Source organism: Acomys minous, assembly GCF_964271855.1.
Source record: "Acomys minous genome assembly, chromosome: 2".
In the NCBI taxonomy this organism is placed as follows: Eukaryota; Metazoa; Chordata; class Mammalia; order Rodentia; family Muridae; genus Acomys; species Acomys minous.
This window is the reverse complement of record NC_140484.1, coordinates 133,205,312-133,217,922: the sequence shown is the minus strand read 5'-3', so window position 1 is coordinate 133,217,922 and position 12,611 is coordinate 133,205,312. Positions and strand designations below refer to the sequence as shown.

The following is a 12,611-nucleotide window of genomic DNA, read 5'->3' as shown; positions in this document are numbered from 1 at the left end:
GGGGAGAAACAGCATAAGCACTTAACCACCAAGCAATCTCTCCAGCCCCTTCTTTTCATTCTTTCTTTCTTTCTTTCCTTCCTTCTTTCTTTTTTCTTTTTGTTTTTCAAGACAGAGTTTCTCTGTGTAGCTGTGGCTGTCCTGAACTCACTTTGTAGACCAGGCTGGCCTTGAACTCACAGAGATCCACCTGTCTCTGCCTCCTGAGTGCTGGGATTAAAGGTGTGCATCACCACGCCCAGCTTCTTTCTTTTCTTTTCTTTTCTTTTCTTTTCTTTTTCTTTCTTTCTTTCTTTCTTTTTTTTTTTTTTTTTTTTTGTTTGTTTGTTTAGGGTTAGGGATAGGGTTTTTGTTTTTTGGGTTTTTTTTTTTTTTGAGATTTCATGAATACCAAGCTGCTTTAAATTCACATAGCTGAGGATGACCTTAAACTTCAGAACTTCCTGCTTCCATCTCCCTGAGGCTGGGTTATGCAGTACTGGGGACCAGACCCAGGGTTTTGTAAGCATCAAGCAAGTGTTCTGCTAACAGCTACATCCCAGCTCCTCTTTCCAATTTGCTATGAAGCTGAGGATGACCTTGAACTCCTCATACCCCTGATTCTACCTTCCAAGTGTAGGGATTACAGACCTACACCACCATGCCTGGCTTTGGAGGGTTGACATCACGGAATAGAAACACAGGTCTAATGAACTGAGGCAAAACAAGAATATGTCAGCTTGGACCACCAGAATCCAGGGGGAGGTTAAAGCCTCAGGCAGAGCTGGATCCAGAATTCCATAGTTCTCAGGGGCCTGTGTCTCTCTACTCTGCCACTCTTGGACTGTGACAGTGCCTCCCTCGTGGTTGTATCTCCAAGACGTAGGGCTATGCCTGGCACTCAGTCCAGACAGCTGTGGCAACTCCAGCCCCACTCCTCCCGCTTTGCAAGCCCAACAAAACAAAAAAACAAAAACACAAAAGAAAAACAAACAAACAAAACCCCTCTCCTCCTCAGCCATCTAGCAAAACTCCAGTCTGGACTTGTTGATGTCCGGTAGGGGATGCTCACCACCCCTGAGGTGGTCAAAGAGCCGGAGGACGCCCTCCTCTCAATGGTTGGGTCACTCTTCCACATCCGCAGGGCTCTGAAATGAGGGTCCTCGAGATCCCCCTGTATGGCAGGCCGCGTGCTAGGCCTGGCCCATCTCTTCCCAGCAGCACCTAGAGCCTGGTTATTGGAGGACAGACAGTTCTGGGCACCAGTGCTCTGCAGCCAACTGAAGTCCACGCAGCCGAGCAGCGGGCAGTTATGGGAGCCCGAGTAGCCAGGTCCACAGGGAGGGGAGGAGCTGGAAGAGCCTGGGGTCCAGGGCCAGGCTTTATTGGCCACTCTGGGTGGAGGCAGTGGTCCCAGAAGGAGGGCTATGAAATTCCTACCCATGGAAGCAAAGGAAGGGGCCCCCAGGCCCAGGCTCCAGCTTCTCCTTCATACTCAAAATAGAGCTTTCGGTTCCACATAGTCTCTGCTGAGCAGGAGGGGTGAGGGGAAGTAAAAAGGGAGAAGAGAAAGCAGATCCCTGCCCTCCCTGCAGCCGTGTGCTGGGCTTTCCCTCTGTAGCCTGGTGGGACCAGAACGGTCCAGGTAGGGATTCTGTCCCCTGTCCACTGTCCTCCACGTGCCAGGGGCTGGCATCAGGAAGCCAGCCTAAGGAAGCTGCAGGGCACTCAGGCTGGACGCCACACAGGGTAAGGGCACAGTGGTTCCTGGAACGGAGGGCGTAATGTCTCTGTAAGGAAGGGAACACGGCTACCATAAGGTTCTCAGGATCAGAGAGGGTGGGTAGCTAGCCCTAAGGCACACGGCAGGCTGATGGTGAGTCTTAGCCTGATTCAGACGGAAGCCTTGACCCCTGCCATCCTGTACCTTTGCTGCTGAATTCACGGGCCAGGGGTGAAGGCAAGGGGCTTTCCCAGATCGGGTTCCTGGCAGGCCGGCAGCCCAACTTGGGAAGTTTCTCTCCAGGTCCAGCAGTGGCAGGGGACTGGTAAGTGGTGACTCAGGCTTCCAGCTCCTGCCTCTGTCCTACAGGCTTCCTCATCCCCGCTAGACATGAAGGGTCACGCAAAGGACACCCTGAGACCCCAAGATCTAAGTAGCACCAAGAGCATCGAGCCCGTTCTTCCTGATGCCTACATTCTGTTGAGATGATGATGCAGAGCTTGTCCCTTGGTGAGGTGAGGGGCTGCGGCACTTTTGCTGGTGGTATTGCCCAGGTAACTAGAGTAGAGCTGGGTGGAAGGGATGGTGATGCTCCTCGCCTGAAACTCAGATGACTGCTGTGAGCGTTATTGAGAGGGTGAGGATCAGACAGAGGCCTGAGCTTGTTGGGGTGGATAAATAGTTGGAAATCTGAGGGGAGCCAGAGGAATGGGGCTAGAGACACGTTCTGGGCTTGCTCAGTGCCAGCCTGGCAAGCATGGGCACCAGTCTTGCCCTCATCCAGGTCAGCTGTACACTGGCGCCATCTCATGGTTGCAGGCTCTCATTACAGGGAAGACTCTAGTCCGTGGAGAAGCCACAACCATTTAGAGGTCTGACCCAAGCCTTGCCCCAGGGCTAGCACCTCATCTTCCTTTAAGCCTTCAGAGTTGCCTCCATCCTAGGACTGACCCTGGTGCCACCGGAGACTGTCCTAGGAGAACTACAAGAAGCTAGCTACTGGAAGGTGGCCAGGTCACTGTGCTCGCTCGGATCTCCTGGCACATACCCAAATAAACTACAGATACCCAGTTTGTACACAGCTGGCCAAGCGTCTACGTGCAATTCTATCCTGACCTCACTTTGGTTCAAAGTTTCAGTTCCTCCTTGGTCCCTCAGTCCTGTAAAGCGGGCTTGGGAAGCCTTCTCTACAAGTGACAGAGTGAAAAAGAGTCCTCAGTGTTTATGGTATTTCAACATGCAGGTGGCAACTGGGACATTGTAGCCAGCAGCTAAGAGAGGCAGATGGGAGTGGGAGCAGAGGGAGGATATGAGCTTGGCCCTCACTTACCAGCTTGGCATTTATTCCCTGCGCTGCCCTACCCCCACTCACCCGCCTCAGGGACTTCCCACCAAAGCCCCCTGTATGCCGCCCCCACCCTGAAAAACACCTCTCATCCTTTCATTGTTCCAACAGCTACAAAGCCTCATTTCTGTGCCGAACCACCACACTCACCCTCACGAGCCTGGGTGTTTGCGTAGAAGGGACAGTGACTGCTAATGGGGGGAATATTAGGGGAGCTGATGGCATACAGTAGGTGCCTAATAAAGGCATGTGAAGAAAAGGATCCATGGGAAGGAAAGAGTGAGAAGTAGCTAGGTAAGGCAAGTACCTAAGTAGAATGTCACGTCCGAGGGAAGTGCAGACAGGCATGTCAGTAGATGACCTATCAAATGAGCGGAGGATGGGTACAGGAGTACAGGATCAGAGAAATGGATGGATTCCTGGTGGCTCAGGTGTTATAGTAAGGGAAGGACAGGGAATTCAGGTAACCCACCTGCCATGTAACAAAAGAGGAAACTGAGGGAGAGCTGGGTAGAGAGTGACCAGCTGGGTGTGTGAGGCTGGGTCTGCTCATCCCTATGCCTCTTTCTGTCCCCTTGCCCTGTCCCCTCCTCCCACAGCTGGAGAGGGAGTTCTGGGAAGGATGCCTTTTGTTCAGCTCCATGCTCCTTCAGACTGTTTCCGCCAGGCCAAGGTGTGGGGGTGGCAGGGAGGAGCACCCCCCCCCAGGGACTATTTCAGTCAGAGCCAGCAGGGCTAGGAAGCAGAGGAAGCTGTCCAAAGCCACACCAGAGATGCGGCAGTGTGGCTGAGGACAGGAGTGTGGGCAGCTCTGTGTCTGAGTGTCCTCTGCCCCAACACACTTGGTACCATCAACCCAAGACTGTGATGGGACGCTGCATGTGAGTGCCTGTGACTTAAGGAAATGGGCCAATATGGGGCAGGATAGGGGCGGTTGGACATTTTAGCAAGCTGATTGGAGTCTGTTCAGGATTCAAAGGAAGGTAAGATGGGCTCTTGAGCTTGAGGGCGGGGAGCTTATGTTCTGAGCTTGAGGGAGCTTAAGTTCTGGCTCATAAAAGGGGACCAAGAGCATGTCTGTGCAAAGGTCAGCAAGGATGGACAGGCCAGAGAGGGCACTGGGTCTCAGTTGCCAGTGGCTGTGCAATGTTGAGAACAGTGTGATGAGGGAGGAAGAGCAGGAATGAGGGGACTGTGGAGAGGACTTGGTGGCCTTCGGACAAAGCCAGAGGGCTGGACATGGGGCCTTGAAGGCCAGAAGAGGGGCTTAGGTGTTTCCCTGAGAGCAGAGGTCCCTCTTAAAGGATTCCTACTGATGGCGGCTTAGCTGGAGTCCAGAGATGAGCTGCCATTTGCGCTAGTCTAGGACTTAGGGTACAAGAGTGGATGGCAGATAAGATAGCCAACATCAGCTGCTACCCACAGTTGGGGTCAGAGGATTCCCTCCCCCCCTCTAGTCATCCCCTGCAGGAGTGGGAGCACTCCGCCTCCCTTGGTCCTCAGGGACAGAGTGGCTGGGGGGGAGGGGCAGATGATGCCTGAAATCTATTCAAAGTCCTTTTCTGTAGCTCTTGCTCCTTCCAAAGGGAAGATAGAGTCTTGGAAGGGCCTGTCTCCTCAGAGTGTTGGGTAAAGAGGAAACCATCGCAGTTTCATCCATGTGTTGCCAAACACTGTCTCTCTGGGAGTGTGGTCAGCCAGCCATAGGCCTCCCTAAGGAAAGATAGGGACATAGGTCCCTCCACCCATGCCTGCCCCATCTGTCCCCACTTGGGGTATCCTTCCTCCTTGCTCTACTGATGAAAAGTCTCCTCGGCCACCAGGATTGTCATTCTTCTCGGAGAGGTCTACTTATTTATGTATTTATGTATTTACCTTCTGACATTTATTTACTTATTTTGTGTGAGGACAGGGTTGCCGTGGTGAACCTATGACGGTCAGAGGACAGCTTGCTGGAGGGTCAGTTCTTTCCTTCCAGCATTTGGGTCCTAGGGCTTGAACTCAGGCTGTCGGCTCTAACCAGCAGACGCTGCTGAGTCCTTTGCATCCTGTGGGTCACTCTGGTCTCTTCCCTCAGACTAGCACAGTGTAGCTCTGCTTGCAGCACCGTCTCTGCTTACATGGTAGATCTCTGTGTACCTAACAAGACGTTAGTGAACTCCTGGTGGGTAAAAGTAAGAGAATGAATACAAAAAAAAAAGATCCTAATAGTGAATGTGATTTTGAATGAGCCAGCCCCTCCTGCCTGTCCTGACCTTGACTTCACAGTCACAGCGACTTTCCGTCCGTCTGTCCGTGCACACTCTGTCTCAGCTGAACTACAGGACTAGATCACAGACTGAAATCCACGAGTTTCCTTTAATAATCAAAGGCAATGAGGGAGGTGGGCTGTGGGTCAGAGACTCTAACACTACCATTTTGCCCAGAATGCAGGGGGAAAAACGTATTAATATCAAATTTCAAGTTAGAAAGAACAATTTGACTCTATACAGTGTTCTAACATACTATAAATTTATTTAGCAGGTCTGTTCACACTGACAGTTAATACACTCAGGCTAGTGACACATGCCTGTACTCCCAGCTGTTTGGGATGCAGAGGCAGGAGGACCATAATTCAAGGCCTGCTTGCATTACAGAGTGATGTCAAAGTCAGCCTGAGAAACGCAGTGAGACTCAAAATGCACGCCTTTAATCCCAGCACCCAGGAAGGCAGAGGCAGGCAGATCACTGTGAGTTCGAGGCCAGCATGGTCCAGGGACAGCAAGGCTACACACACACACACACACACACACACACACACACACACACACACACACACAAACCTTCTCTGGAAAAACCAAAAAGAAAGAGAAAAGTGTGTGTGCGTGTGCGCGCGCGCGTGCGTGTGTGTGTGTGTGTGTGTGTATGAAGCCTGGTGACCTGAGTTCAATACTCAGAGCCTGTGTAAAGGGAGAAGATAGCTGACTCCACAGAGCTGTCCTCTGACCCCACATGCATGCTGTGGCACTTGTGTTATATAGCATGGGCATGCGCGCATATGTGTGTGTGTGTGTATGTGTGTACACACACACACCCTGTTTTTAAGGCTGGAGGCCTCGTTCAGTGTAGAGTGCTCACCTAACCCATGGGAAGGCCCAGGTCTAACCCCTGGCCTCAATCCCTAAAACAAACAAACGAACAACAAAGCTAACCCCTGGGCCTGGGCCTCGAGCTGATCCAGGCCAAATATCAGATTACTCTTTACAAGTGGGGAAACTGAGGAACTAATGCTGAGTAATATTCCCAAGGTCACACATCTCATACATGTCAGGGCTGATAGGAGATGGGGCAATGATGTAGGATGTAAGGATACCATATTTATTGAGCACCTACTGCATTCCAGGCACATACACACACACACACACACACACACACACACACACACACACACACTTTACTCCCTAGGAAATGAGACTGAGAAGGCCAGTGTCATGGCCAGGGCCATGCAGTGTGGCAGCAGAGAAGGCACCATCAGAAACCAACTCTGTCCAGCTCCAAAGCTACCCTTGTAGCCTCTGTACTCAACGTCTGCGGATGGTAGGTTCTGGCTCTGCCTGTCTCTAATTCACTGATATTGATCGTGCCTGCCCCTCACCGCATCCAGTTTCCATCTCTGCAAAGCTTAGCCAGCTTGGTTCCTGATTGGTGGCCACCAGGGAGCACCTCTGGATTCTTCTTCTTCTCCTTCTTCTTCTTCTTCTTCTTCTTCTTCTTCTTCTTCTTCTTCTTCCCTTTCTTCTTCCTCTTCCTCCTTTCCCTCCTTCTTCTTCCTCTTCCTCCTCCTCCTCTTCCTCTTTCTCAGATTTATTTTTATTCTTCTTAATTCCGTATTTTGCCTGTTAGTATGTGTGTGTGGAGGGTATCAGATCCCCTGGAACTGGAGGTACAGGCAGTTGTTGAGCTTCTATGTAGGTGCTGGGAATTGAACCTGGGTCTTCTAGAAGACCAGCCAGGACTCTTAACTGCTCAGTCGTCGGCATGTGTGCTTGTGCGTGTTCATATGTGTGCAGACGCCGCTGGACAGCAGAGGCATCAGATCCCCTGAAGTTGGAGTTACAGGCAGTTGCGAGCCTCCCAACTTGAGTACAGGAGAGTTACCCGCCCTCCACAGCCTGACATCCACACAGCCCTCCATCCTCATCCGTACAACTCCACCCCCTCATGCCCTCATCCATGCAACCTCCCCCAACCCAGCCCCTAAGGCTAACTGGAAGGAAGCACCTGAGTCACCGCCCTGTTTTACAGATAAGCCGTGACTGAAGGAACGATGGCTTTGGAAGACGGAATGCAGACTGAAGACAACAGTGCTTCCTTCAGTGAGCTCTGGGTGTGTGCACTGTCCACAGCAGTAAACTAAGAGCTACCAAAGTTCTCTGTCCTGGACCCAACCTGCCTTGAAGACACGGAGGAACACCAAACCTGGCACTTCCTCAGAAAACATCTTTCCCCGGCACGAGACAGGTAAATACACCATTACTACATTCCTACCCCTCAGGGAGCGCGGGGGAAGCCCTGTGTGTGCTTCTAACCTACTGACAGCATCCCCTTACTGCTCAGATAGGGAGTCAGAAGGTAAATCCCTACCCCAAGTTCAAGCAGGCAGTAAGTAACTGATGTGAACACAAGCCCATCCCCCACTCTCACAGATGAGACATTTGACTAGGGTTCTGGGGGATGAACAGAAGTTCATGGGAGAAAGCTGAGAGGAAATGAACAGTAGCAAAAGAAATTGACTTGGTCCAGGCAGTGGTGGCATATGCCTTTAATCCCAGCACTTTGGGAGGCAGAGGCAGGGAGATCTTCTGTGAGTTCCAGGCCAGCCTGGTCTACAGAGTGAGTTCCAGGACAGACAGGTCTACACTGTGAAACCCTGTCTTGAAAACATTGATTTGGATTTCTCTCAAGCTTGAGCTTTACTGCAGTACACAGTATGAGATCTGTATGGATCTTTACGGGGTGACTAAGAGACGACAAAGTTAAGGACTTATTTGTTCAGACAGTGTATGGCCACTGATAGGGTGTGTGTTGCTTCCCAGATTCCCCAAGCATAGGAAAAGCAGTCGCCAGGGAGTTATGGAGCAAGACAATGGCACCACCCAGGCTCCAGGCTTGCCACCCACCTCCTGCGTCTACCATGAAGAATTCAAGCGACTGCTGCTACCCCCGGTATACTCAATGGTGTTGGTGGTCGGCCTGCCACTGAACATCTGTGTCATCGCCCAGATCTGCGCATCCCGCCGGACCCTAACCCGCTCAGCTGTATACACCCTGAACCTGGCACTGGCAGACCTGCTATATGCCTGTTCACTGCCCCTCCTTATTTATAACTATGCCAGAGGGGACCACTGGCCCTTTGGAGATCTCTCCTGCCGCCTTGTACGCTTCCTCTTCTATGCCAACCTACACGGCAGCATCCTGTTCCTCACCTGCATTAGCTTCCAGCGCTACCTGGGCATCTGCCACCCTCTGGCACCCTGGCACAAACGTGGAGGTCGCCGGGCTGCCTGGGTGGTGTGTGGAGTCGTGTGGCTGGCTGTGACAGCCCAGTGCCTGCCCACGGCAATCTTTGCCTCTACCGGCGTTCAGCGCAACCGCACTGTCTGCTACGACCTGAGCCCGCCCATCCTGTCAACTCGCTATCTGCCCTACGGCATGGCTCTCACAGTCATCGGCTTCTTACTGCCCTTCACGGCATTACTGGCCTGTTACTGTCTCATGGCCCGCCGCCTGTGCCGCCAGGATGGCCCAGCAGGACCTGTAGCCCAAGAGCGGCGCAGCAAGGCAGCCCGTATGGCTGTGGTGGTGGCGGCTGTCTTTGTCGTCAGCTTCCTGCCTTTCCACATCACCAAGACAGCCTACTTGGCTGTGCGCTCCACGCCAGGTGTGTCTTGCCCTGTACTGGAGACCTTCGCTGCTGCCTACAAAGGCACTCGGCCCTTCGCCAGTGCCAACAGTGTACTGGACCCCATCCTCTTCTACTTCACACAGCAGAAGTTCCGGCGGCAGCCGCACGAGCTCCTACAGAAGCTCACGGCCAAGTGGCAGAGGCAGAGAGTCTGAGGCTCCAGGGCTGGTCCTGAGGCACTGGCTGCAATGTGTTTGCCATTGGGGCCCATGGTGCCTGAAGCTTCCCCCCCCACCACCACCACCAACTCCAAACCATACAGAGAAGCAAAACTTGCCTCAACAGCCTGGGTCTTCCAGAAGTCCTATGTCAACCACAAAATTAAGACACCTATGTTTCAGGGACTGATCTGGTCATGTTTGTTATCCCAGACTCAGAATGCTGTGAGGGAGGGATAACAAGTTCCAGACCAGCCTGGTCTGCATGGTGAAACCATGTCTCAGACAATCACGGGTTGGGACTACAGCCCAGGAGCACATGCCTGGAGAATGCTGGGCCCTGGGAACCCCTAGCACTGTAAAGTCCAACAAAGGTCTTCTCCCCTGGCCCTTTTTGTGTTTACAATGTGGAAGGGACCAGTATCATGCCCGTGAGGGCAAGGTCTCTTCTGTATGGCAAGAAGCTGGAGAAGCTCACATTCCTATTCGTTTGCCAAGACTTTTTCATAAGAAAGAGAAATAAACATGTTTTTGTGGTTGTTGTTGTTGTTTTGCTTTTTATTTGTTTTTTAAGCCATTGCATGTATGCAGGTGTATACACACACACACACACACACACACACACGCACACGCACACGCACACACGCACACACACACACACATTGCCAAACCAAAATGAATTATTTAGTCAGATTCCATCATCTTCTAGGTGAAAACCAGGCAGTGATCTAGCTGGGATAGGGGTCAGGATGTAGGTGGAAACTAAAAGCCAGGGCTTGGAAACACCCAGGAGGCATCTTCAAGATGGCTGACCATGGGGGGAGGGTCAGCCCCAAGGTAGCTTCTGGCTGAGTCCATGTGTGTTATATAATAGAAAACCCAGATGACCCAAAACCACAGCAGGAATGTTCCGTCCTGGCTCTCACAGTCCTCCTAATGTTGAGCCCTTACACACTTCTGTCACAATCACTTTTGTTCATGAATCCAATGTCATGCAAAAGTTCATCAATACTGCCAATAGCTGAACACCCATTAAGACAATGGCTCGATACACTAAAATAGTTCATACATCTAGAATAAACACTTAAACCTTAGCAGTATTACATCAAGGAGCAAGAAGTCCCTCCAAATTATATGTCCGGTGGCACAGGTAGGCAGATCTCTGAGTTTGAGGCCAGCCTGGTCTATGGTGAGTTCCAGGACAGCCAGAGCTGTCACACAGAGAAACTTTGTTTCAAAAAACAAAACAAACAACTCAAAACAAAGTGAAAAACAAGGAAACAAACAAACAAAAATCCAATGCATGCCTATAATGATTCTAAGAAATCTACAGGCTGAGGCAGGCGAACAGGAAGGTGAGGTCAGCCTGGGCCATATAAACTAAGACCTTGTCTTAAAACAAAAGAAAACAAAAGCAACAACAACAAAACCAACAAAAATACTAAAATGAAAATAGTTTGGGGACTGTGTAGATGCAGAAAAAAAAAGCAGGAGTTGGAGAGATGGCTTAGCAGTTAGGAGCACTTACTGCTCTTGTAGAGGACCTAGGTTCGATTCCCAGGACCCACATGACAGCTCAAGTGAACTTCTCTTTTGGTCTCCTCAGGCAGTAAGTAGTCACACACATGGTGCATATACATACATGCAGGCAAAACACACACACACACACACACACACACACACACACACACACACACACTATTAAAACAGAAAAGCCAGGCACAGTGGTGCGTGCAATCCTAACACCTGGAAGAAAGGTCAGGAGTTCAAGGTCACCCTCAGTTATCCTCAGTTGAGGATACAGCTTTCTGTAACTCCAGCTCCAATACACGCAAGGCCAAAAAAAAAAAAAAAAAAAAAAAAAAAAACCACCCATACACATAAAACAAAATAAATAAAAAGAAAAGAGGCTGGAATGGATCTGCCTAGCCACGATCCTTAGACAGCCTCCCTCCTCACACGTGGGGCCAGAGGCCAGCAGGCTTACTTCAGCCAGGTATAGGTGACCTTGGGCCTCTTGGGCCTATGACTTTAGCCTCCGTACTGTCCCATCAATTTGCCCATTTGTGGTGTGAGAGAAAGACCTGTCTCAGAGTGATAGGAAGGCAAATTTTAACTCCCAGCACTCGGGAGGCAGAGGCAGGCAGATCTCTGTGAGTTCGAGGCCAGCTGCTGGTCTTCAAAGTGAGTTCAGGGCAGCCAGAGCTGTAACATAGAGAAACTCTGTCTCAGACCAAAAAAAAAAAAGCACACACTTTGGGGCTGGCACTGTCGAGTGACTGCCAAGCATGCCCAAAGCCCTAGGCTTGATTCTCCCACAAGAAAAGAACGCACCAAGCCTTAGGAGCCATCATTTTGGAGAGAGACAGACTGGATACACCTCTAAGCTTGCTTAGGGGAAGCCTGACTCACTCCTCATTTTTCAGACAAGGCAGCTGAGGCCCAAAGAAGCATAGAGGTTTGCTCAATGTCACCCAGCAAGGCAGAGCAGAGAGACACAAACCTGGCAGGGCTGTCTTCCCTTGCCCACTAACTTGCCAGCGGAGAGGGCAGGATTTACCTCTTACACCCTTTGAGGGAGGCAGAGCTAAGATACAATCGGGCCAGGGACTTAACGGGACTTACAAGAGGCTGGTCTCAATTCAGAAGGGCGATGTTTCACACCAACTAATGGGTGGACGAGAATGAGGAGAACCGGCTTCTTATCCTGGGGATTATGGAAGCAGTAAGGCAGCCTGCGGGGCTGCTAGAGCAATGGTTCTCAACGTGTGGGTCGCGACCCACTAGGTGGTTTGAATGATAGTTACATTATGGTTCATAATAGTAGCAAGTTTATAGTTAAGAAATAGCAACGAAAATAATTTTATGATCGGCGTCACCAGAAGAACTATTAAATTAAGGGTCGCAGCACTAGGAAGGTTGAGAACCACTGTGCTAGAGGCCGCCTTTCCTTATTCTGAAACTCAGCATTCTGTCCTCTCCCCATCTTGCTCCCCACATTGTTACTGGAGTTGAGTGTCTTTGGCTATGGCCGATATGGCCCTTGGGATTGCTTGGGTAAAGCATGCACCACTGATCGTAAGTGCTCACCAAGTGGGCATTGGAAGAACGGAAAAGGGGGCCTACACATAACAGAACTGAGAGAGTTTGAGGCTGACTGGACTGTCCTCTATTCCCAAGGAAGCTGAGTTCTGCACACCGCCCCCGACAAAGAAACAGGCTAGGGGGAGGCGGGGAGGGGAGGGCTTAAAGGAGATAGAGCCTTCTTCTTTATCAAGACCTGAAGCCAGAAATAGCTTTCTGAAGGAGCATGATGATTTACCACACTGAGAACTGCCCTTTTCCTCCGACTTCCGCAGTGGCCTTTGTTACTCTTCCAATAGGACCTATCCCCGAGGATGGCTGGTGGATCAGAAAACACTTAAGATATTTCCCGTACCTCCTAGGCAGTTCATACATATT

General features: G+C 50.9%; 1 protein-coding gene across 5 annotated transcripts in view; it reads left to right on the top strand.

The window, feature by feature from the left end:
- P2RY6 (pyrimidinergic receptor P2Y6) overlaps positions 1–9,688 on the top strand; it is a 40,139-nt gene extending 30,451 nt beyond the window's left edge. For 2 of the 5 annotated variants that reach the window (XM_084772951.1, XM_084772950.1), the window contains exons 2-3: positions 7,332–7,547; positions 8,123–9,688. In XM_084772951.1, coding sequence (XP_084629077.1) covers positions 8,160–9,146 — 987 coding nt within the window. In that variant the 5' untranslated portion in view covers positions 7,332–7,547; positions 8,123–8,159 and the 3' untranslated portion in view covers positions 9,147–9,688. Of the gene's footprint in view, positions 1–1,463; positions 1,729–2,071; positions 2,218–3,868; positions 4,031–7,331; positions 7,548–8,122 lie in introns of those variants that run through there. The other 3 variants (XM_084772953.1, XM_084772952.1, XM_084772954.1) reach the window with 3 other exon arrangements.
- The last annotated feature ends 2,923 nt before the right edge of the window (positions 9,689–12,611 follow it).